This window comes from Melopsittacus undulatus, chromosome 1 (genome assembly GCF_012275295.1).
Source record: "Melopsittacus undulatus isolate bMelUnd1 chromosome 1, bMelUnd1.mat.Z, whole genome shotgun sequence".
Lineage (NCBI taxonomy): Eukaryota > Metazoa > Chordata > Aves > Psittaciformes > Psittaculidae > Melopsittacus > Melopsittacus undulatus.
The window spans coordinates 35,474,709-35,498,565 of record NC_047527.1 but is presented as its reverse complement, the minus strand read 5'-3'; the positions used below and the strand labels follow the sequence as shown (position 1 = coordinate 35,498,565).

The window sequence follows — 23,857 nt, the reverse complement described above, 5'->3', positions numbered from 1 at the left end:
TTAGAGACTTGTTCCTTGGAGAGCGGTGAAAGTGGTTGCAGAGGTGGGCTTTTGAGGCAGAGGTTATTTCTTACAAAGTACTTTAAGATGCCAACTTGCATGGCATATTTTAGGAGGGTGGCTTTTATGAGACCTGAGAGTAATCTTGGAAAAGTACTAACTGTTTATTTTGGGTCTACTACAATTAAAAACACTGAGGTGGAAAGCAAAAATGATTTTCAGCATATGGACAGCTTCCTTCTAGTTGTGTGGAAGCCATATATTTTTCACATGCTTCATGCTAAATGAATAGTTTGTTTCTTTCTACTTGCAAAGTGTGTTTTCTATTATGTGATTAGCATGGCTTAAAATATCAGAGTAATTTAGAAACTAACAAGTCAAAGGAGATTTCATTTGAAGCATACATTGGCAAAAGAATATGTACAATATTTAGGGTATTTTATACTATTTGTCAAACTATTCAAATACTGTTTATGTTGTTTTGCTTTGTTGTTTTATTTTTTTTTTTTCAAGTGGGAAGAAAAAGCACAAGGACTAGAGGAAAATTAACATCTAAAACCCAATCCATTTTTCTGTGTTTTCTGCCTAATTGCTCATAGCGAGAGGGCATTTTGTATTTCAGCTGTTTTGTAATTACTGTTTGTGCAGTTCATTTTTTAAATTGCTGATATGTAATAAAAATCCAGATGCAGGATGTGTTTTGTATTGATACAAAATAGTATACTAATAATATTTAATGGTGTTAACCTTTCAGGTGACTATGGCTTGAGTTTACCTCTTGGAGAAGAATATGAACGAAAAAAACATAAACTGAAAGAGGAACTCCGGCAAGATTATAGGCGATACCTTTCTCAGGTAAAGCTTCCTGTCTGATTGCCTGAGTTGAACAAGTCTTTTAAAAGGATTCACTCATTTGATTGCATGAAAATGAATAAAATCTGTGGAAAATCCTTATAGGAAGGCATTCATTATGAACCATGGCTGATTTTACAGACTTGCTTGAGTAAAAGTAGTTTTAAAATGTCACTGGTTGGAACGGTTGTATATTCCAGGCTTCCATAGATTTTGCTGCCACGAGGCTACATATTTAGTACCTTCTATCCTGAATAGCTTAATTTATTTATATCTACTACTTTCTTAGTATCTTCTTAAGAATTTAAAATATGATGTTACTTCCTGAAGTACTTATGTATTGTGTGGTCTGTAATTCAGTAAGAATATTCCTATAATTAGTGTGACTGCATTTGACAGCTTCTTTTCAGTGGTAGAAATAAAATTGTTCTGCTTAACATGATTTATTAAATGTCACAGTAAATTTAAAATTGAAATAGTATGTGTGAAATGTTGCAGTCTTGGGAATATTCTGTATCCCTTCTTAGCCAAACAAATCAGGAACCAGATAATATGTGTTGTCTGAAAATGCTAATTATCTTTAGTTCTTAAAATGAAAAAAATGGATTGGTTTTAAGAGAAGTCGTCTTTTTTGTTAAGTCAGATATTTTTGAATGAAAGGCTCTTTTTGAATAGTATCTTTTCCCTGATTTTTAGGGTATTTCACAGGCAAAAAGAAAGGTAGGGTACCTGCAATATCTTTTATTTTTCTTTTATCTTTTTTCTTTTCAAATTAGTCACCTTTTTGCTTTGAAAGCTTTGTGCAATTTGAATTAATAAAAATCATTACTTTATTGTGCTTTATGTGGTTGTGCATGCCATAGTGATTAGTTGTGATTAACAGCATTGTTGGCTTTGTGCAAATGATTACTCAAGTTCATAATTTCCATTGGTAAGATTTTAAAACACTTGCTGATTTCTTTTTTTTCCTTTGCCATTGCTATGGTTGCTGTCTAATGCTGACTCCATAGAACTTTTTCATTTAGTAGACATTTGCTTCAAGGCTTTTAAGTTCCATAGATGTTACCAGTTCAGATCTATTTAATTATTTATTTTTTATACACATACATTACAAAGCTGGAATAAAATCATAAACCCTGAAAAGTTATGTTGTTGGAATCAAAGCTGGATTGCTTTTTTTTTCCTTATCACTGACATCTCATCAGTGGTAGTTAGGGAATCAGTAGGGGCAGTTATTCAGCACATAGTGGCCAGAATGTGAGAATACAAGTATTGTGAAGAAAAAATAATACAAGAGACACATCTTGGCAAGCTTTGTTCAATTACAGTATTTTTGTATTATTTATATCATTATACTGTCAAGTATATATAATTTTAAAATTTAACAGTGTCCATCCAGGTTGTTCAGATTAAGCAACTTGAGTAAAAGGACGGGGAAGTAATGTGGTAGAAACACAACCTTCTGGTTTTTCTGAGGCTTTGAATAACATGTGTGATACAAATGAGCTATATTAGCATGCAGTAGAATTCCTGAATAGTAATAGCAACAGCAGAACAGGCTTCTTAACCTCTTATCAAAATAATGCTTATATAATTGTTGCTTCTTGTTTAATCTTAAACTTCAGATTAATTTCAAAGTTAGAATATTGTGTAAAAACTTATTATTTCATAATTCTCACTTAAGTACCCGAATAATATAGTTTAATATAAATTTTTGGTGTTTTATTCCCAACTGAACTGCAGTTGTACAAATTTTGTACTCTTTAATGTAGTTTACAGGTTGGGTTTTTTTGATGTAGTACATGTTAGCTATATTAAGCTTGTAATTCTGCAGAAGAGGTAGGATAACAATCTCTTAAAGAGATAGTGCAACTCTTAGCAGCTCTCATTGTGATATTTTTGGTTAATAACTTGCTTAGTCTTGCTTACGTAGAAAATGCAATTTCCATCCCAGCTTCTGATTTTTAGCAAATACCTTTTAAAGATCAAAAGTAATCTCTATATATCTGTTCAAAAAGAATTAATAATGAGAATTACAATTTATTTATTTTTTTTCTAGTAAAAATAACTTGGTTCCTGTATTAATCTGTTGGTTTAGTGCTTGGATATTTGCATGGTAATTAAATCCAATGTTTAAATTCAATGTTTAGTTGTGAATTGTAATTCATAATGATGTGGGTTTGCACTGGAACAGGTAGAGTGCTTATGTGTTGATATGCCTCTAAGCTTTTAAGCTGCATAAAGGATGGAAGGAAACACTGGTAATGAAATACCATATCTAACCCATTCCTCTCATCAGCCCATGCCACACAAATAGATGATCTTTTTATTAAAGATAATCAGATTTATAAAGCATAGGTGATTGAGAATGGCCTGGGGATGCTTTTAGTAAATGAGTCATGTAGGAAGAAGCCACTAGACCTGGAAGCTGAGAACCTGTTCCAGCACTGGTGTTTGATTTGAAAGGCCAATACTTAGATGTATTGCACAGCCCAGTTCCCAAGCTGCAGCCCAGGGAGCTGTATGGAGCAACCACATAGTGTTTTCAATGAAAAATTCTGTTCTGAAAGTGACTTATGGTCTGTAAAGAATTACAAGATTTGGTGACAGGTCATTACCCTGAAGTCTGGGAACTGCCGTTGCAGAAAATATAGTGTTGAGATGCAGAGTGGTGGCTGTGCTAGTGTTAGTATAGATTCCATCTCCATCTATTAAAATAAGAGGTAGACATATGTTTTTTTATTATTATTTTTTCATTTATTTTTTTTTTTTTAGAAAAAGTGATTTTTCATCTTAACTAGTGTCTTAGAAGGTTCTTATGCTTGTACTTACTCTACTTCATTACAGGAAAACTGAGTACTGGTATGATTTCTTTGAATAAATATATGTATTTTTAATATAGGAAGACTGTCTTATGTGATCATGGAAGTAGTGTAATAGGGAAGAAGTGACAAACTCTTTGAAACTCAAGCTTAAAGTGTGACAAAGCCCTTTACTTTCTGCATTCCTTGACTTCATTCATGTGCTCCAAGATCACCCTACATTTTCAAAATGTGAAGGTTGTCTTCAGTTTTTATTTAACTGAATTGATCAGATTTATTTCAGAAAATATTAATTCCTAGCAAGTATTTAGCAAGTAAGATTTGGTATTTTAAATATATATTGAATGGATATTTGAAAATATATATTTTTTTCCTTTTTTTATAATGTAGAAAAATTACCAGACTACTGGTGAAGTAGATCCATATACTCAGGGATTATCTCTTCCTATTGATGAGCGAAAATCTGCAAAGGTAAGTATGTGGAGGGAGTTAAGTGGTATATAACTTGAAAAAGAACTCGAATATTTAAACTGTTGTGGAAAAATAATTTCCACTTTTTTGTTTGTTTTTATCCAATGTTTACAAATAAATGTTTTTGGGAGGTGGTTGTTAGAATAATCCTAGGTTACCTGTACTCTAAATTTCTAGATAATTAGATGTGTAAGTTTGCACTGTTAACTATTTGGAGGTTTGCAATTTGCAATTCATGGCTGCAGGGCACTGGGTGTTTTCAAAAGCTCTCATGGTGCTTGGGTTTTGTTCAGCAATAAACATTGATCTAATAAAGAACACTGTTTTTCTTATAAATCCTCTTCTAATTTATTACTCTTCCTACTGCAGCCTGGGGATAAATTTGAAAATATTTGCTTGTAGCTGTACCTACAGTGATAGTCTTACCAGTTCTTATCCGAACTAGATCTTGTATTTCACATATTGCCTGCTGTTAATACAGGAAACTTAACAATTTCCAATCTTTCTTTCAAAATACTGATACTAATGTGCTTTGTGAAAGGAGGACACATTCTCTCCCTGTGTTTAACCCCTTTGGTTTCTGTGACATTTCTTACCAGTTTATGGTCATGCTTTCATATATTGGGGAAGGATACTAGACATAACTGTCTGTCTGCTACTGGACGTTCATGTAGGTTAGAATATGAAGATGCAACATGCGTATGTGGATTTTCTTAAGCTCTGATCTATTCCTCTGATGCATAGTATGATTCTGTGAACACCTAAATCAATCTTACAGAGGTCACCTCTTCTCTGCTCTTCTATTGTTCACTTGTATTCGCAGTTCCTTTCTTGTGTTTGCTTGTAAATTGATCCAGGAAGTTGAAACAGCAGAAACACTGTAATTTAGAATATTTTTGCTGTGTCAACAAACACCACTGGTTGGTTGGTAGGTTTTGTCAAATCTCAGTAGAGATGCAAGGCAGAAAGAGAAACTCTCTTGTTGGAGAACTGAGCTGTTGCACCTTTGGGGATTTTGTTTCACTTATTTATTTGCAATTATTTTTTTTTAAACCTGTATTTCCTTGGAGTTGCATGTTGCTTTGTGTTTGAGGCTATGCTGTTGTTGTAATCTGACAAAAGACTTCTGGTATGGAATGTGTTGGTCTTGCCCTTGCTGTGCTTACTTATGCTTTCTGCCTTTCCTGTGCTGGCAATAATGTTTGGCCATGTGAGGATCCTGGTGAGAACTCAAGTGAAAACTGCTGTTATGAAAAAGTCTCAAACTCTATATTATACTAGTGTTAAAAAAGGAAAAGGAGGCAGTAAGAATGAAATGCCTAAGAAGGGGAAAGGACTCCTCAGTGGCAGCGTACACTTGTGCTGGGTTTACTTTAGCTTTAAGTTCTTGTGAAGTTAAAGAACCCTAACACGTGCTTGTGTTAACCCTTGCAAGTATGTGTGCTGAAATAGTGAAAGATAAAGTATCTTTGATTAATTCTGTGAAAATTAAAGACATATCTGAACTGGGAATACGTCTGATCATTGATGGGTTTATATCATAGCAGCTCAACCTTTGCTGAGATTTTCTGCCCAAGTGTGTTGTATCCTTTTTACCCACCTATTTATTGGAATTGCAGAACCTAAAAGCTGCCAGAAGGTGTCACAGTATGCCATGCTAAACGGTTAGCTTTTGATCAGATAATGATTAGAGGTTAACGTTTGCATTTTTGTTTCCTCTATTAGGTAAAATGTGGAGCCACACAGCATATTGAATTTTCTGCTGAGCCTTTTGCCACCTGTTACAGACAATTCTAGTTTCTCAGCTTTGGAAAATACCCCTCAGGCAGCTTACACAGATGTCTGCACATATAAAACTTCTAGGCACAAATTTGGGGAAAAAAACCCCAAAGTTTTTTGGGAGCATTGGTCTCATTTGTAGAACAGTTACTAAGCTGGTATTTCTGTGGTGATAGATCTATAAATTATTTTTGTTTGAAATTTGTTTGTGGGAAGTAAATTTATATGGAGTGCTAAGGTTTTAAAATACTTTTTGCTTTTTTACATTGGAAAATACTGCAGTGGAGAAGATCATAATTCTTAATATTGTAATATAATTCTCTTTTGTGCATATATATGATGGTTGGAATGAGTTAGTGTAAGACATACCCCATGCTCTAGACCTAAGGTGCTATATCAGGAAATAATGTAAATTAGAGTTTGCTTTACCTGTAGACTTTTGTATTTCATATTACATTATTAGGCTATTGATGTAAATTTTCTGCAGGGCTTTTTATGATATATGATTCCTACAGGTTTATTTTTAGATCTGAGCAAGCTGGATATAAATGTCACCTTGAAAAAGCAGCTAGGACAAAGTGAATAAATCACGTTTTTCTTAGTTTTCCTTGTATGCTTTGTGCTTTTGGCTCTTTTTGCAGTCAGCTTAACTGCTTGGTTGAATTTGACAGTTCAAGCTATATCCTAAACTCTAATTGACACATCTTGTCTACACATGTATTTGTTGTCCTGTTTTAATTATGGGTGAGACAAGTCACAACTAATCTTAACACACACAAAAGTAAGTTTAAAAATCATATATTTAGATTTTAAATTAGAATGTGATCTATAATTGTCCAAGTAGTGAGCTTTGGAACAATTTTGTAATATATTTAGCAAGAGGAAAACTAACTGGTTTAAGATTGAACTTAATATTACAGTAGTGTTATTGGGGCCTATACTTCATGCTCAAGAAGCTGACTTCTACTTCCACATTTCAGATTAAGAGAAAGTAATACATTCAGGAATGAAGAAATACCTTGAAGCAGTATTTGTACATCATGGGAGGATGGGAGGTGGGGAGAGAGGGGAGAAAACCACAGCTTGCATGTGTTCATTTAATACTGCAGTTCTGTGATGCTAAAAGGTACTCAAAAATACAAAATTATGATGCCCTTTTCAATGCCTGTTTTAGGAGAAACTACGGCTTGAAAGAAACAAGGAGTACAATCAATACCTCAGGGATAAAGAATTGTGGAACGAAAGGCTAAGGAAATTGGGGAAGAAAAACACAGAGGTAATAGATTTATAGTTTTATCATTGACTTATTTGTATTGGTCTGAGAAAGCCTTTCTATTGCTTGTTCATCATAAAATTTTGTGTGGGATGGATAAGTTTTCTTTTTAAAATATTGTTGCCTAAGTTTTAGTGATGGGCTGCAATAATTTGTAACTTTCATCACCTGCAGATTTGATTTAAGAAGGCCTTCCTCTTTTTTTTAATATGAAAATTCTTAAGTGTAGAGTTGTGTGAGAGCTAGGCTGTTTCATGAAGGGACTTGTATTTGTCCTCACAACAGCTGAAAACTTACTGTCTTTCTTGCAGCAGACAGCAAGGTCAAATATCCATATATTTGTAAGTTCCATCTAGAAAAATGTTTCTTGTCTGTCTCCAGAAAGATTGTTTTCTTAGGAGAAAGATGTTTTCCTCCAAGTGTATTGGAGTGTCATGTAGTTGAAAACTGTTTTAATCCATGCGGACAGCTATGAGGCAGTATTCGGCCATCCTTTATATTTTTAAATTCAGTGTCTGATTCTTACTGGGTTCTTAGAATTCTGGAGAGCTACAAAACAGCAAACCCTAGGAAAAGCAAAAATGCAGCTTGTGTTTTGTAATTGAGGCTGTAAATCTCTATAAAGATTTTTATACATGTTTGGGCATTTATGTTTACTCAGCTGACTTATCTAATTAGATTTAGGGAATTGAGGTTTTTCTTTCTGCTTTCTTTGTCACTCCGTTGGACCTTTATGCTATAGTTTTGCTATTCTTGTGTAGAAATAGTTTTATCAAAATCTTTCTGATAAAATAACAAACAGTTTGCTCAGTGTGATTTGTTTAGACTCAGATCTTTTAATATATATATATATTTTATTTTAAGCAGAATGAGATGGACAGGAATAAAAAACCTGTTGCTGTTACAAAGCTTCAGCCAGAACTACATACGGAAGTACAGCCCTTTAATACAAGGGCAGAACCTCCCAGGAAGGATGCCTTTACTTCTACAGAAGGTTATGAAGAGTTGCTAAATAAGAGATGGCTGGAGGAAGACAGATATCATAGGTTAGATGATGACATTGAATTAAGAAATCGATTATTAAATAAAAGACTTGATGAAGATTTGGATGTTCCCAGTCGAAGACATCATGGATTTGCTACCCAATCCATAATTCCTATTAGGAAGCATCACAGACTTGATGAAGATCGCAGTTTTGGCAGAAGATACTACAGATCAGACTATGATCCTGAGATAAGTGAAGGGACGGACCCTAGATTTAGATCTGAAAGTGCTTATGACAGAAAAACTCCTCGTTTTTTTCATGCTGAAAGGTATTCTTAATTATGTTTTCTCTATTTCTGTAGTGTTGTTGACGGCCATGTATGCTTATTGAAAAATAGTCAGGATTTTCATGTGAATGCAGGATTTTTGTACTTCCTTTAAAACAGACCTTTAAATAATTTATAGAAGAAATACTTTAAAATTGGACCAATACCTGAGACTATACAGCATACATTAGGGAACATTTTTGTATATTACGGCAAACCAAGGGTATAAGAGAAATTACCTCAGAAAAGGGAAGTCCACAATTCATTTTTATGAAGAGTAGTTTGCCAGAAAACATTATTAAACAGCCTTTACTGTGTTAACTGGTAAGTCAGTTTGATTGCTTTGACATAAAAGGTTAATCTTTCTTCTAGGTCACTCACTGAAAAGGGAAAAAAATAAGTATAACCTTCCCAATCATTCAGGGTTTGGTAGTCTGGCCGCCTTTGGTTATTCCATTGCAAGAAGCAGTTGCTTTCAAAAACAGACGGGTTGTGGGAGCTAGGTTTTTTTCAGTGATATCCAGTGACAGGACAAGGGGCAATGGGTGTAAACTGGAGCATAGGAGGTTCCACGTTAACATCAGGAAGAACTTCTTTACTGTGAGAGTGACAGAGCACTGGAACAGGTTGCCCAGGGAGGTTATGGAGTCTCCTACATTGGAGATATTCGAGGCCCGCGTGGACAAGTTCCTGTGTGATGTACTCTAGGTTACCCTGCTCTTGCAGGGGGTTTGGACTAGATGATGTTTCGAGGTCCCTTCCAACCCTTGGGATTCTGTGATTCTGTGCAGTAGTAACAAACTTGAAATAGATCTGTTTTATATAGCTAAATTCAAATGAACTAAAGCAGTTAAGTTTCTTGTAAATAAATTTTAGAGGTGCTTAAAGAGTGTACATTTTTTCACTTTTCAGATCTTGGAAACAGGCCTCTTGCCAAAATTATTCTCCTGCAGCTCCTTCAGTGGAGGAAAAGCCATTCTCTTTCCCTGGATAGGCAAAATAACCATTTCTTCCCCCTCATCCCCTAGAATTAACACTTCTAGAAAAAACAGAAGGCAAATTATACCACTTTCAGCAGTGTTAAATACTATGATCATGCTTCATTGTTAATTACTGGTGGATTAAATGATCTTTTGAGTTGCTGTTTACAAGGATAATTTCCCGAATAGTACTGCAGATTAATAACTGAGAAGAACAAACCACTGAAATGCTCTACTACTGCAACAGTGTTTTCTAAAATGGATGAAGTCGCACCTCTTTTCCAGTTTCAAATGCCAATGGAGTTAAAATAATTTATCTACAAAAATAGCTTTTCGTACTCTTTCCTAGCTTTTTTGAAAAACAAAACAAAACAAAAAAAGGCAAAGAAATCAACTACTGTAGTGCAATATTTGTAGAATGAGCAAAAGATGTTTTAGGGTAGAGATGTCTTGTCCTGCAACTTTTCAGAAAGAAAAAACTAGAAGCTTGACTTGGTGTCTAACAAAGATAACCAAAATATTTGGTAGTTTTGAGACTGACAGCAATGTTAATCATCTTCTGTAGATTTAACACCCAGAAGAACGAATGTCCTCTTTTACTAGGTATCTGTTTGCCACTGTCTAATTCAATTGGACACGGAACTTAATATTTAAATAAAAATGACCATTTGATAAAGTTTGAGGGCTTATTTTGTTTCTCAAAGAATATACTCAGAATTATAAAATATCAGGAAGGATGGTGTTTAAACCGACAGCAGGCAGTATCATGTTGAATAATAGTATACACATTCTTAGTTATTCAAAAACCACTGATGATGCTTGTATAAATATGAAACTCATATATCACTAGGCAATTCACTGCTTAATTGGAGAGGGCTCTGAAATAGTTTTAGTTCAATTTTCTTACATTCGTTATTGGCAAACTTGGTGCCATCTTCTTAAAATCAGTTGCTGGACTATCAGCTGAATTGCCCGAACTTAAATTTGTACATGAAATTAAAGTTTGCGGGTTTTTTTTTGTGTATTTTCTACTTTGCTGCATTTTAGTGAATATTCCCTTTTTTTAATTAAATGTGCTTTGTAATCTAGTACTTTCTTTCCTCTTCACAAGGAACTCCACTTAAACTTTTATTAACTATTTTTAGTCTCCATTCAAGAAGAAGAAACACTTCTGTTAGTTACTGACAGTTCAGTCTCTGTAGAGTTAGCATATTTTTTCTACATTTTCATTTTGGGCAATGTCAACTTTTCCAGAACACATCTGATTCAAGATAGAAACTAAATTCATAAGGAAGAATATTTTTATTTGCTGTATGAAAGTTCTTATGTTTTTAAATGGGCTTTATTAGTTTGGAGAGGCAGGTGTTTGCCACAGAACTTTTTGGAAAGACTTACATTTGATGGAGACACAAGGCCTGTGGCATATATCAGCAAATAGAAATGGTGACAGGAAAGTGAGAGGAATGCTTTAACCCATCCCCAGCAGTCAGCTGTGTCATATAAACAGGATACAGCAGCTTCTTGATTGAATTGGGCCAACATGTCCGGACTTGCCATTTGCTGCTTTTTATGGAAAAGATTGCCTCTTTGAATCTCACAGCTTGTTTTTTTTGTTTTCTCCCTGCGTCCTTTCATCACTGACTGTGTTTCAGTCTTTCGTGACCAGTGTTGTAAATAGCAGATTGATCATGAAAGATCATGTTATGCTGAGAGGATGGATATTGTTCTTTCATGTTGTTCTTGTGGGTTGTTAAGATGCCAAATCGATGTTTAATAATCTGCTTGCATCCTTTTGCCTTTGATTACAGGCTTTTATTTAAATTACAGAGATGGACAGAGCTGTAGGTCTTTTTACATAAAAGAATGAGGTTTTTCCTATGTTTGCCTAGCATTTTTTTGTTTGCTTAATAGGAAGTCCATGGCTCTGTCCAACTCAGGAAAATACATAACTTTGTTAACAGGTGTTGGGTAGTTTACTTTTTATTGAATACCTATTTCTGCCTTTCATTGAGGTAACTTGAAGTACTCATTAGAGAGTAGTTTGTGAGGCAAGAAAAGCCCATAAATTCAGTACCCCAGTTGTTTTTTTTTTTTTTTCAGGAAAAACTCCCTTGTGTCCATACATTATTTGGCATCTTTGGGATTATTTGAAGTTTCAATTATATTACTTCATATGTGGAGGATTCAGATTTTAGCGCCTGAATTTTTGTATTCACCATGTTACTTTTGTCTTTTTATCAAAAGTTGCCTCCCTCTTATAAATTGTATCGGGGGCATAGTGAAGGGGAGGTTGTCAATAAAGAAGCTTTTCATGTCTGAATTAACTGTTCCATCAGACTTGCCCAGTAACTGTGTTCTGAAATGGGTTGTAGACTTTGTTGGCTCTTGGGGATTAAGAGCAGCAAAATCTGTTTCAATTAATGCAGTGTAAATGCTCTTCAGCTCTCATAATTCTTAAGTCATAGATAAAGGCTGCATGAAAGCAGTCTTGGGAATTCAGACTCCAGACAGAAAGCTGCCTTAACAAGGCTAGCAAAGTGGACTATTTCTAGAAAATTTGTGTGATATTGTCAGAACTGGTTCTGCCATCCTGTACGCAGTCAGGCTGAGAACTGCTAGACCTTCCTTTTAAGGTTGTACATTGTTAGGCAAGCATAGCTGATTATTTTCTGTTTCTTTAAGGCCCTCTCTGGATGGAATAGTAAGAGATCCACCTGCAGATTATGAAGATGAGTTAAAGGAGAGAGCACCTGTGCAGCAGCCCTCAAGAACTGGAAATTCTAGGTGTGGCATACAGTGTATTTTCCTGATAATTGTCCTATAAAATCATGGCAAAAAGAAAATGTTTATTTTAAATCCCTAATATGTTGTCTGAAATGACTGATAGCTTTTCCTACAGCTGGGATGTAAGAAAAGCATGTTTCCTTTGAGAATAGCTGTTGAAATTTTCTTTTTGAAACAATATGTGGCCTGTTCTCCTATTGAAGACTCTTTAGAGTGTCATGGAATCCTTCATTGCTAGTAATTTTAAAATTTCTCTTTGCCTCTTTCCTTGGTTTTGCAAGTCCTGAAGTGATTTTAAGTGGATGAGGCAGAAACAGAACACTTGTAAAGCCCTTATATAAACTCTTGACTGGCACCACTCAGTCTATCAACATTGTTGAAGTGCTCAATGGAGTTAGTGTTTCAAATGGCTTCAGAAACTGCAGGAAAATGAGAACTGTGAGGAGTGCCTGTTTGCCAGGTGGTTTCTTCTTTTGCTTGTAATATTTCTTTGGATTTTAGGAAAGGTGTTTGTCATAAATGCATCACATAATGATGTAAGTGCATCTATCATGTTTCATGCAGACTGCAAGTACATTCTTGAGTACATTCCATTTTCTTTTTTGTCTTTGCCCAGGAGTCAGGTGCAGATAAGTTCTTCAGCTATTGAACAGGCCAAGTCTGCAGCTGAAGTGCCATATACAACAGGCCGTGTTCTTGGTATGTATAAAAACCTAACAAATGACACTGAGCTAGACTTGCTTTGCATATTTTATTTTTATTTGGGAATAATTAAAACTTAGGAAAATTAGGTTTTTATTTGTACTAGTTGTCACCAAGACCGGTAAATAAAAATTAAAAACATGTTCCTTTTCCATGTTAATGTAATGGGGCTTTCTAGTTAATTTTGAAGAGCCAAATTTTTTTCTTTGATTTCATTAGCAGTTTAAGGCCTAGATACATTCTTAAGTTCTTTTACGAAATGAAGTGTAGAAGAAATACTAACTTGTGTATTGTTAAAGACGCAACATTGGGCAAGAACAAATGATTCTGATCATCTCTTACTGTTTAAACGTAGCCATAAAATTTAGCAGGAAGCATTGAGTGTAGTAGAGAGAAATACTGTTGAAAACATAGCATTCCCAGTTAAATTCAGAAAATCATAAGACAAGGATAAAAGAACTGTAGTAGTTCTTCAGACTGGAGCCTTAGAAGGCAGGCTAGGTTTGAATTGTGGAAAAGCTGACTAACAGTTATCAGAATAATTGCTATTTATTTTTGCATTTGAACTTCCCTGAGCTTCAGTGCTGGTTTTTTTGAGCTCTTTAAAGGCAATGTTAAAACAGTGGTGTTGTAATGGTCAGTCATCTCACTTGTAGTAGCTTGAGTACACAAAGTTGTGAATTTATATTCTAGCAGTCCTGGTTAGGAGAAGAATATTGTTAAAGATGTTGTATAAAGATTAAGTAAATTGAAACTTGAAGGTTTTGGAAATGAGAAATGATTTCAGACTCGCCAGAAATCACAAAATCTGAAGTTATCTTACACATTTTGGCTACTTTACAGTCCCAGCACAATAATTGAATGAAAAATTAAGTCAGTCATGCATCATGTTTTTTTGTTCTTGTGTTTTGGTTTTGTGTTTTGTATCTGTTAGTTTGTTGGGGTATTTTTGTTCATTTTTATTTAGTTTCCTTTCAGGTTACTTCACTTTATTGTTCAGGTCTACTTTACTGGATATCCACAGTGACTTTGTGTATGGAAATATGTTAGGAGTCCTTGTGTTTAATAGTCATACTATATAGAAAGTGTTGATTTTTTTGTTGTTGTTTTTTGAAACAATAGAAGACTCAATGCTTATTGTGGGGTACTACCATAAGTTGGAAGTTTTTTGTTTTCCTTTAAAATACATGGTAGATGCTATCACCATTTCCTTTTACATATGCTTATCTGCCAATACTTTGCTAAATCCTAATAATCAGGAGAACCATCCTAAAAGTGGAACGATCTGCTTTCTTCCCTGTGGGTTTGAGTCTCTTCAGTTTTAACTTTCATTTTTATCCTGAAGCAGTGCCTCATAATTTTGGAGTGCCATAGTGTATCTTCCTTAGCTGAGCACTAGGGAAAAGAATATGCAAAATAAGTAACTTGGTTTTAAATTGCTGTTTAAGCACATAGCTTTAGAATTTGTAGCTTCCTGACTATATAAAACTAGGCAATTTAAAAAATAGTAATCAAAATTTTAGTAGTTTGGATCATTGTAATCCAAACAAACTGCATATTAAAACTAGATATATCTTTTTAAGTCAATAAAGATCTAGTGTTCCTCTGCACATTCTCAAATCATACACACTATTGTGTATCATGTTTTAAACTGACTGAAATGTGATGTTTTTGTCCAGGACCTTTTGTGTGTTTTGTGGAGCATTTGCACAAATGTGTGGTTATTTCCATTAGGTGGTCAGGATCGAGAACTACTCCAAAGGAAAAAAGAGAAATACAGGCAGGAACTAATAGAACAGATGGCTGAGCAACAGCGAAATAAGAGACGGTAATGGAAAGTTACTGTATTTTTTTAAAGGTAGTGGCTGAAATTTAAAGGCATTTCATGAATTCAGTATTGTAAGAAAAATTTCAATAACAAATGAATTCCAGCTAGCTAGGTAATATGGCATTCAGTCAGACTCATCAGTGTGAATGCTTTAGTTTTAAAGAAACACATTTACCAGCTCTCAGTGGAATAAAGGAAAAACCAGATATTTTTCATTTAAAAAAATTATTGTTAGTTTCCTAAGAAGCTGCAGTTGAAAATAGACCTTGGTTTCCCCTCTCATTTAGGAAAGTAACCTTTTACTTTCAAAGCACTTGACCATCTGACTTATGCAGAATAATAAAATACGAATTGTCTTGCTTTGGTGTTAGTAGCTGCCTGCTGAATGGCAGATGGTGATATTAGTGAAGGTTTAAGGAACTAAAAATAATTTACTATTGATGGTTTCACTGTGATGAAAAAATTGTACATGCTGAGCAAGCCTGAGTCCTGAAATTACAATATACTACTTACTGCTGTACTTCTGAATCATTCATTTCAGTATGTTTTTTTATAAACTTCTTGCTATAATACGAATGAAAATCAATTTAACAAGTGTCCTGAAAGGTTGTAGTGGTGGTTTGTCCTTTTGTAGGAGTTGGATTTTTATTAGGTGGAATAGATGATAGCCAGATGAGAGTTCTGTTTATATAATCTGGAATGATTATATTATATCCTTCTGTCCTAACTCCAGAAGAAATAAAGTGGAATCATGTCCTTTGTTGTCCTGTATTTTCAAAGCTATTTTAACTAGAGAGTTGTGGGGTCTGTACTTTGAAAGAATTATAGTTGTTACTGTTTTCTTGTTTGATCTTTTGGTTTTGTTTTTTAAACAAAAACAGTGAGAAGGAACTTGAGCTCTCAGTTGCTGCTTCTGGAGCTCAAGATCCAGAAAAGGAGGTAAGGAATTTTTATTTTCTTTCCCCTATAGATATATACAGACACACATACATATATAGGCATGTATATATAAATGTATATATATTTTTTTTATTATTAGATGTACACTGTGCTTGCTCGGACACAAAACTTTGCATAGTTTTTCTAGAATGGTAAATGTGGGGTTTTTTCCTACGAGGCATTCAATTAGTAAAATTGAAGCCAGGGATGATAAGGCTGTAAATCAATACACATTTTTAGCTTAAGAGGAAAATATTTTTGCAGAAGTTATCAAATATTTGCTTTTGCTGTGACCAAGTGGAAATTTTGTTCCATCAGTGTGTATCATGGAAAAAATACTTAGTGTCCAGTGTTATGTTGTACATTAGTAGCCTGTCCTTGGTAATGTAAAGGATGTTGCAGAAAGCTTTTGCTCTTTTTCAATTAAAAAAAAATCCAGTCGTTTTGCAGCCCAGTTGATGTAATGGTAGCAGATTTTGATTTCAAATTTGTATTTCTTTTTTGAAATTGAATGTAGTGTTCAGGATTGTAGGCATTTTTATATGATGTTGCAAAAAGCAAGATGTTTAATACTGTGTTGCTTGTTTTAACAGAGTTACTGCTGTTCCACCTCCTTAGTAAGGTGATTATTGTACTAGAGTTTTGATTAGCATATATGAAGGAGTAGATTGTCAGCACTAGCAACATTAGTAGCAGACTGATTGTCACAGTACTAGCACTAGTTGCATGTGTTTTCTAACTGTGGAAGCCACTGTATTAGGCGTGTAGTAGAGAGCTACTGTTGGAGGTGTAGGAAGGGTAACTTTCTCAAGCAAGAATAATCTGGTTGTTAATTCAACTGGTTTAAATTCTCAGTTGTGCTGGTTTTAGGGGGAGGCTACAACACAGAAACTTGTGCTATTTCTGAAGGGTGCAGCAAGGTGAAAGAAACTCTTTATTTTCTAGAAAATGAAGATGTATGAATGAATAGCTGTAAGATGCTACTAGGCAGCCATTGGGCAGGAGACTGAGAATGCATGTAGAGAAGCAATGAAGCTGAATCAAAATTCCTACTCCTTAATGGGTAGGAAAAACACTGGCAAGTGGTCTGGCTGCGTGGGTCTGCCCTTCTCTGCTTAAAGTATCCATAGTGCATATTTTAGCCCTTTTGCAAACTGGCACAGCTTAGTTATCTGGCAAAAATCTTAATTTTTTTGCTACTTTAGTTGGCTTAGATTGGTCGATTGGCTGATCAGGGATTCAGATGGTGAAAGGGAGAGGAATGGAGTGTACAGCTGGGAGCCAGGCAGGAAAAAAGGAAAAACTGAGCAGAGAATGCTGGTTCTTTTGGCACAGCAGGCTGTAAGGTCAGTGTAAACAGTTTTGTCTAATCAAAGCTTCCTAGGCAGGAGCATGCTGTACTGCAGAACTCTCTGCACCATATGCATCTCAGTTAGAGACTGAAAAATGCATGTTGTAGGAACAAAATTATATCTAGAGCAAGTCCAGGGCATGTGTAATGTTTTAAAACCATTAATTTAGCTGAAAGCCTTCAATTAAGTAGAATTGCTACATTCATTAAGCATCAGTCACCCTTAGCTTTAAATTGGCTCTCGGGAGAGATTCTAATTTAGGTGGATTTCTTGATTAATTACAAGTTGGTTAAATAGCAATGACTGATTACGCATCTATAAATGTAGACTGTTGTATATACTGCTTGTTTAAAATAAAACAATCTTCAGGATGAGCTGAGTATCATAGTCACATCTGAAATCAGGTGCAGAGCTGCAATCATGGTCACTTTAGAAGCAGTTTACATTAAATGTGTTGGAGAGAAAAGCTGCTTTAATTGTTCTCATGCTCAGGACACTGGATTTGAAAAGACAAGTTAAAAAAAGTCTTAATACTTTATAGTTTTCAGTTGTTGTAGCTTATATTTATCATCTGATTTTGTATTTAATTATAGAAATTTGAAGCTGTTATAAACAAGTATTCATGTCTAGCAGATTTTGAGAATTTTAATCTCAATGCTGTAGTTCATGATTGGCGAGTACTAACTACCTTCTATATACTGTCTTGCAGCTAAGTGATGAGGAGGTAAAGATTTAATATTTTGCTGAAATACTTCCATATTGTAGGGTATATGTTTGGCTGTTAGATATTTAATATTTAGCTGCTGTTACTTTCTCTGCATGTTAACTGAAGCACCATAATGTTAGAACCAATAAATTCAAAACTAAAATCTGTTTTATCTGATGTGTGAGTTTTCTCTGTCTTCTTTTATATGGACTAATTTAAACATTAAAATATTTATGCATAGCAGCTGCTGTAAGGGCTTTCTGGGTGTCATAGGATAGTTCTGAAACTAGCTAACTTGCATGCCTTAGCGTTATTTGCATGTTGCCTTTGACTTACTTCTGAGGCTGCCAGTTATCAATAAACATTTAATACTTGTATTTTAAAAATAAGACACGCCCCCCCCCAATCTCTTCTCATTGTTGTGGATGAAAAACTTAATAAAATCAAAGGAACTTCAAAAATAAAATAATGGTTTCTTGGAAAAAGTATGGTTTTGATTTTTAGCTTTTATTGATTATGAACTATTTTAATATTGGGATTTCAGGAACTTTTCCTTTGCAGAAGATGATAATACTCTCTGTGTAAGAAACTGGTAGCTGTAGATGTCTGTATTACAGGCTAACTGTAGAAAAGTTTCTTTCTTTCTGGACAGAACTAGAACCACGTACTTCCTGAAACCTGCCATAAGCGGTTGGCTTTTTTGTAAATCTGTGATAAACATGCTAAATTTCCTTGTAGTATTAGACTTCCTGTAATTTCTTGGGATAAAAAAAAAACAAAAAACAATTACTAAAATTTGAACAGCTGCTTGGGACCCAGTAAAGTGTTTAATGTAACCTAAATGGAGGTTCAGAGTATTTCCTGGTAATAACAAGGTAACTGTTCTGTTTGCTTGTTCTCCTTTTTTTTTTGTTTTGTTTTGTTTTGTATGCTTATTTGTTTTCCCTCCTTCAGCCAAATAGATTGAAGCAGCTTGGCTTGACAGCAAGAGCTTCTGAAGAGAAAGTACCTCCTGAAAAGCCTAGGGTGGCTTTCCAAACACCGGTGCCTTCAGCCTCTCCATTGAATGAAGACTTTCACAGAGGAATAGCCAGCACTCTTGGTGACATAGCAGCTCCCAGGTTTTTTGCTGTCATGTTAATTTTGCACATTAAATAAGATTGTTGTTAAGCATGTTATCCCTGTAAGGTAGACCTCACTGATGCTGTTGATCCTTTTCCAGGGAACTGCTGAAGGAAGAAATAATACCTTGGTGATTAACAGAAAAGTAAACTATTTTGTTCTGAAATAAGCTTTTAATGTCCATTTTTTCACAATTTATTATGAATAATCTGAGGAGGCTGGATTGTCTGGGAAGACAGCTCCTGCTTAGTGTATGTTTGTGTAGAGTAAGGGTCGTGTTGTAGCAATGATGTTCATGGCTATAATATTGAACCATATTGCAAGGATTCTTGGGCACATGCCCAGCAGTGTCCATATCGTTAGGAGGCTGGTATGGCAGGAGTTCAGACTCTGTCAATTAAACGATCCCCCAGGGCTAAGCCCAGGAATGCAGTGTGGGCAAGGACAGCTTCCACTAGGTGCTATAACTTGAAACTAAACTGTTTAGGGAGATGAAAGGAGTTTTAGGTATGTGGCTAAAGTTGTGCTGTGCCACTTGCCCTTTGACTAGAAGACTAATCCTTGGCTTGTTTTATTTACTGTTACTGATGTAACCAGTAGGTATCATTAACTGGACCAGTTAAAGAAGGCATACTTGGTTTATGTTCTTCAGATTTCTGGAATAGTGAGGGTTGACGTACTGCTCCTTAGAGGAAGATTAATTCCCTACTGATGCTTATGAATGGCATTAAGGAGAGGCCTTGGGCTAAGCTAAATCTAGAATTCTCCCATAGTGAATTCTCTCTCTCCTCCCTCTCTCTCCCCCTTCCCCCCCATCTTTCTTCTTTTAATGATCTCTTTTCAGTGGTACAACAAACCAAAAAATTATGTTCCTCTTTCTTTAAGGCTTGCACCGATGCCACCACCTCCTCCACCAGTGTTGACAGACAACTACAGAACGCCTTATGATGATGCATATTACTTTTATGGGGTTAGGAATCCTTTGGATCCCTATCTTGCATATTGTAAGTTGATGATTTTAGGTGGATTGGTTGTTAGAGTGACTCAGATGACTGCTTTTCATGTAGTTAAATGATGAATAATGTAGAACTAATAACAGCAATTTAAACTCATTTCTTAGATGTGTATTGAATGAAAAGTAGGCTTTTTGCCAGTATTGGTTTTGAATTAAGTAGTTTTCTCCAACTGCAAAAGGGGATATGGAATCCAGAAATCTTGTTAATTGCTTGAACAAGCTCTAGTCTCAGCTACTTAGCCACTGCTTCTCCCAGATAATTTTCTTCATAGTTTTGGTAATGAAGGAATAATTTTCTAAAATTGCTTAAATCATGTTATAATTGATTACATGTTTAGGTGTTATTACAATCCAAATATGATTTTAAGTATTTTTAAAGGAACTGTAAGAAGTAATCAAACTTTTTGTCTTAAGAACTCCTTTTCTTTTTTTTTGTTAATATTTTTATTTACCCTTTGCTTCATGATGATTTAATGAGTGAAACAACTGTGATGTTGTTGATGGGGAGGGGCTGGATTGTATAGTGTTTGGTTTCTTTTTTCTTTGTTTTTCCTTTTTTTCTAATTTTGTTTCTGTTTTTTTGCTTTTTCTTATTTTCCTTTCTTAGAAAAGTTTGTTATAGAAGTTGAGAGTCCTGTTTGTAATTCTGTGGTTTGAACAGCAGGCTCTGTTCTTTTAAGTAATGACAAGTGTTTATATCGGAGCATTCAAAATTTAAAATACTAGTTATTTTTTGTTGTACTCTTTAGATGGCACAGGTATGGGCCATTTACAGATGGGAATGCAACCCACACCTAATCTGGATCCTTCTTTAAGTCAAGCCCCAGTGGAGCAACCTGTGTAAGTATTGTTTTATTCATGTTCTTTGTATTTATCTGTATTGACACACTTCATGATGGAAGTATTTTGCTGACAAATGGATATGCCTTGGAAATAAAATACATTAAAGACAATTCTTCAAAATTTTAATGAAGAATTTCTGTCTTAACATTATTCAGTGAAATCATGTTTTTCTGTGGATTTATGAAAATGTTTGAGACACTGAAGTGCCAGGCTGTGGTAAACAGCAGTTCTTAAATATTTTTGGCAGGGTTTTTAAAATTTTTTAATTTTTCAAATATTTTTTATTTTTTAACAACTCTCTACCCCACTTCTCTTTTACCTCCTCCCCTTCTGGACCCTGTGATACTTGCCTTTTATATGTGTGTTTTTTCTAATTCAGAAATAGCATTGGACAGAGGAATTCAGGAGATGGACAATTAAGCACAGGAGTATTTTCTGAAGGAAAAACAAAGCCTTCCAAAGAGGCAACATTATCTTACCAACAAGAATTACAACAGCAGGTACTGAATGATAGAGCGTCTGATGCTTTCTTCTTTTACCATTTAACATACAATAGTTGTAACTATAGTACTCTTTCAAACATATTTTAGTTTACAAGTAAAAAGCTTTTTAAACTCTTCTCTCTTCATCACTCCCCCCCCCCCATTCCTGTGACTCTAGCTCATTTTAGCTCTTCATAATTTTTTCAGAGGCAGAGAGAATGTTAAGACTGACAGCAAACAGCTTAGTTCCAGTCATGGAGTTTTGTATAATTATTATAATAAACATTTACCAGCATCTTAAAAGCAATGAGATGTATTGCTTGGATACTTCTATTATGCTTTTGAGCATAATTACTGTAATTATTAGAAACAGTCTAATTTCACTAAGTTCTTCATGATCATTTGGATAGTAATTCAGAAGCTTTCCTAATGTTTACTTCCAGTGTATTTGTAGGTGGAGTCTTACCTCTTTTCAGCTTCCTTTTTTTCTCCAAATCAATAGACTAGACAGATCTCTTGAGTCTCCTGTCTTCCAGTAGGCATACTGGTTCCCTCTGATCTTAGTGGTGTTTAGCAGCTGCACCTAATGGGAGTTTTTATTTGTAAAATGTATTCAAGCATGATAATATATGTTATTTAAGAAGAGGTTTTGCTAGAACCTAGTTCAGTGGCACTGACATTTTCTTAACTCTTCCTTCTGTATTCAGTGGAGGTTAATAATTACTATAAAAAGATTCTAATTCTAATAGGGATAAAGAAGAGGCTTCCAATTAAACTAAAATTAATAATAGACATGTAGGAATAGTGTCTGATATTGTACTTATGTTCTGTGAAGGTGGTTTTTTTCACTGTAGTCTTCACTTGTACTTCTATAGAAGTAAATTTTATCTTGCCATATGAGAGGCTGCACAATTTGACATAAAGGTCTAAAAGATGTTGCACAATACAGTCTTTCAAAGTTACTAAAAGCAAACAGAAGGTGTTCTGCTTTTTTTTCCTGTAGACAAACCTGACTGACCATTTTTGTTAACAGTCAAAGGGGCTAGATGGGTCTTTGTGTTGACTTATTTTATCTCTAAGGAGACAAGACTCCTTAATAAGGAGAAGTGTTTATCTAATGCACACAAAAAACAAACTTAAGGAAAACACAGCTACCTGCATAGTGGCTAATGTCTTAAAAAGCTTTGAATGGAAGATGGATTTATTTTTTAAACAGCTGCTGTCTTTATAAATGTTACATGAAGTTATTAGGCTACTGTAGCTTAAATTTAACCTGATTTTGAAGCAAAGGAGGAATGAACCATATGAACAGTTCTGTGTTACTTGCATACATCAACATGTATTACTGCAGAAAACTATTTTATGAATGGTTATAGAGTTATGTAGCATTCTATTAAATCATTCATTGTTAGGAGTCTTTATCTCATGTCATTTCTAGTCTAAGTTTTGGTTAAACAAAACATCCCAAGTTGAGAGAAGCAAGTGCTGTGGTATTGTAGGATTTTGCCTGTTTAATTTTCAGGCAATCTCTCTATCAAAGATCCAAAGTTATGGGAGTTCTTATCTGCTGCAAGTGTCAGTTGTGACTTTTTCTGAAACCTGGAAGTCTTATAATGTGTATCTGTATGTTTTTCTGTGATTATGCACAACTGGATATGCATGTTTCAACAACAGTGTTCAATGTACTGTCTGCAGTATAGGCAGTGAAATGTTTGTGGTTTGCTTTATATAGATGGGGGAATGAATAAATACAGCTTTCAGTTTGCTCTGTTAACTTCAATTAAAATTTGTTGACTTCTCAATAATATTGATTACTCAACGTACCAATATATTGATATTTTTATGCAACTGACTTTGGTTTGTTTTTAGATAAGAGAGAGGGAGGAACGACGCAGACAAGAGAAGGAGGAGAAGGAACGCTATGAAGCCAAGTTAGAAGAAGAAATGAGGAATTACAACCCCTGGGGAAAATGTGGTGGTGGTGCCCCTCTCAGAGATCCAAAAGGAAATCTGATAAGTAAGTTTGCCAATATTGTGAGTTGTATTTTCAAGATTGATGTTTTCTTGCTCTTGTAAAGGCTCTATTCAGAAATGTTCTTTGTTTTGCAACGCTGGTAGCCCTTTATTGACAAATAGATGTATTTGTTTCAAGCAGATGCACTCTAGGAATACTTAAGTGAGTAATTATTTTGATTTCTGTAGAATCATTTAAAGAGTACAGTTTGAACAAAGTGGGAAACACAGGATGTGTCAGCTAGAGTTAAGGACACGATGCAATAGTAAAGGAAGAAGGAGGAAAACAAGCTGTTAGAATCATCTGCAATACAAATATGCTCAAGTCTGTTGTGAAGACTTTTATTTAAACATTGCTCAGGAACATTTTTCTTTTTTTTTCTATTCTTTTTTTTTAAAAGTATCTCCTAGGCTTAGAAATCTCTACTTGTGACATGGAAAATGGAAGCATGCTTAAATAAATATAGAAAGTAAAGTGGAATATTTAAATTTACCCAAGTAACACTGCTGGTGAACAGCTATATAAATAGCAGTCAGCAGTGATGTTTTTTAAAGTTTGTTTTTTCCCAGATGTTATTTCATAC

At 34.7% G+C, this 23,857-nt stretch overlaps 1 protein-coding gene across 9 annotated transcripts in view; it reads left to right on the top strand.

The window, feature by feature from the left end:
- Positions 1–23,857, top strand: part of CSPP1 (centrosome and spindle pole associated protein 1) — a 57,422-nt gene that overhangs the window by 8,357 nt on the left and 25,208 nt on the right. For 3 of the 9 annotated variants that reach the window (XM_031050629.2, XM_031050624.2, XM_031050622.2), the window contains exons 4-18: positions 755–855; positions 1,549–1,572; positions 4,065–4,145; positions 7,099–7,200; positions 8,062–8,510; positions 12,170–12,271; positions 12,888–12,970; positions 14,708–14,801; positions 15,683–15,740; positions 17,802–17,816; positions 18,753–18,919; positions 19,806–19,924; positions 20,685–20,775; positions 21,158–21,278; positions 23,130–23,277. In XM_031050629.2, the coding sequence (XP_030906489.2) occupies positions 755–855; positions 1,549–1,572; positions 4,065–4,145; positions 7,099–7,200; positions 8,062–8,510; positions 12,170–12,271; positions 12,888–12,970; positions 14,708–14,801; positions 15,683–15,740; positions 17,802–17,816; positions 18,753–18,919; positions 19,806–19,924; positions 20,685–20,775; positions 21,158–21,278; positions 23,130–23,277 (1,755 nt within the window). The remainder of the gene's footprint in view (positions 1–754; positions 856–1,548; positions 1,573–4,064; positions 4,146–7,098; positions 7,201–8,061; positions 8,511–12,169; positions 12,272–12,887; positions 12,971–14,707; positions 14,802–15,682; positions 15,741–17,801; positions 17,817–18,752; positions 18,920–19,805; positions 19,925–20,684; positions 20,776–21,157; positions 21,279–23,129; positions 23,278–23,857) is intronic. The other 6 variants (XM_031050623.2, XM_031050628.2, XM_031050627.2 and 3 more) reach the window with 6 other exon arrangements.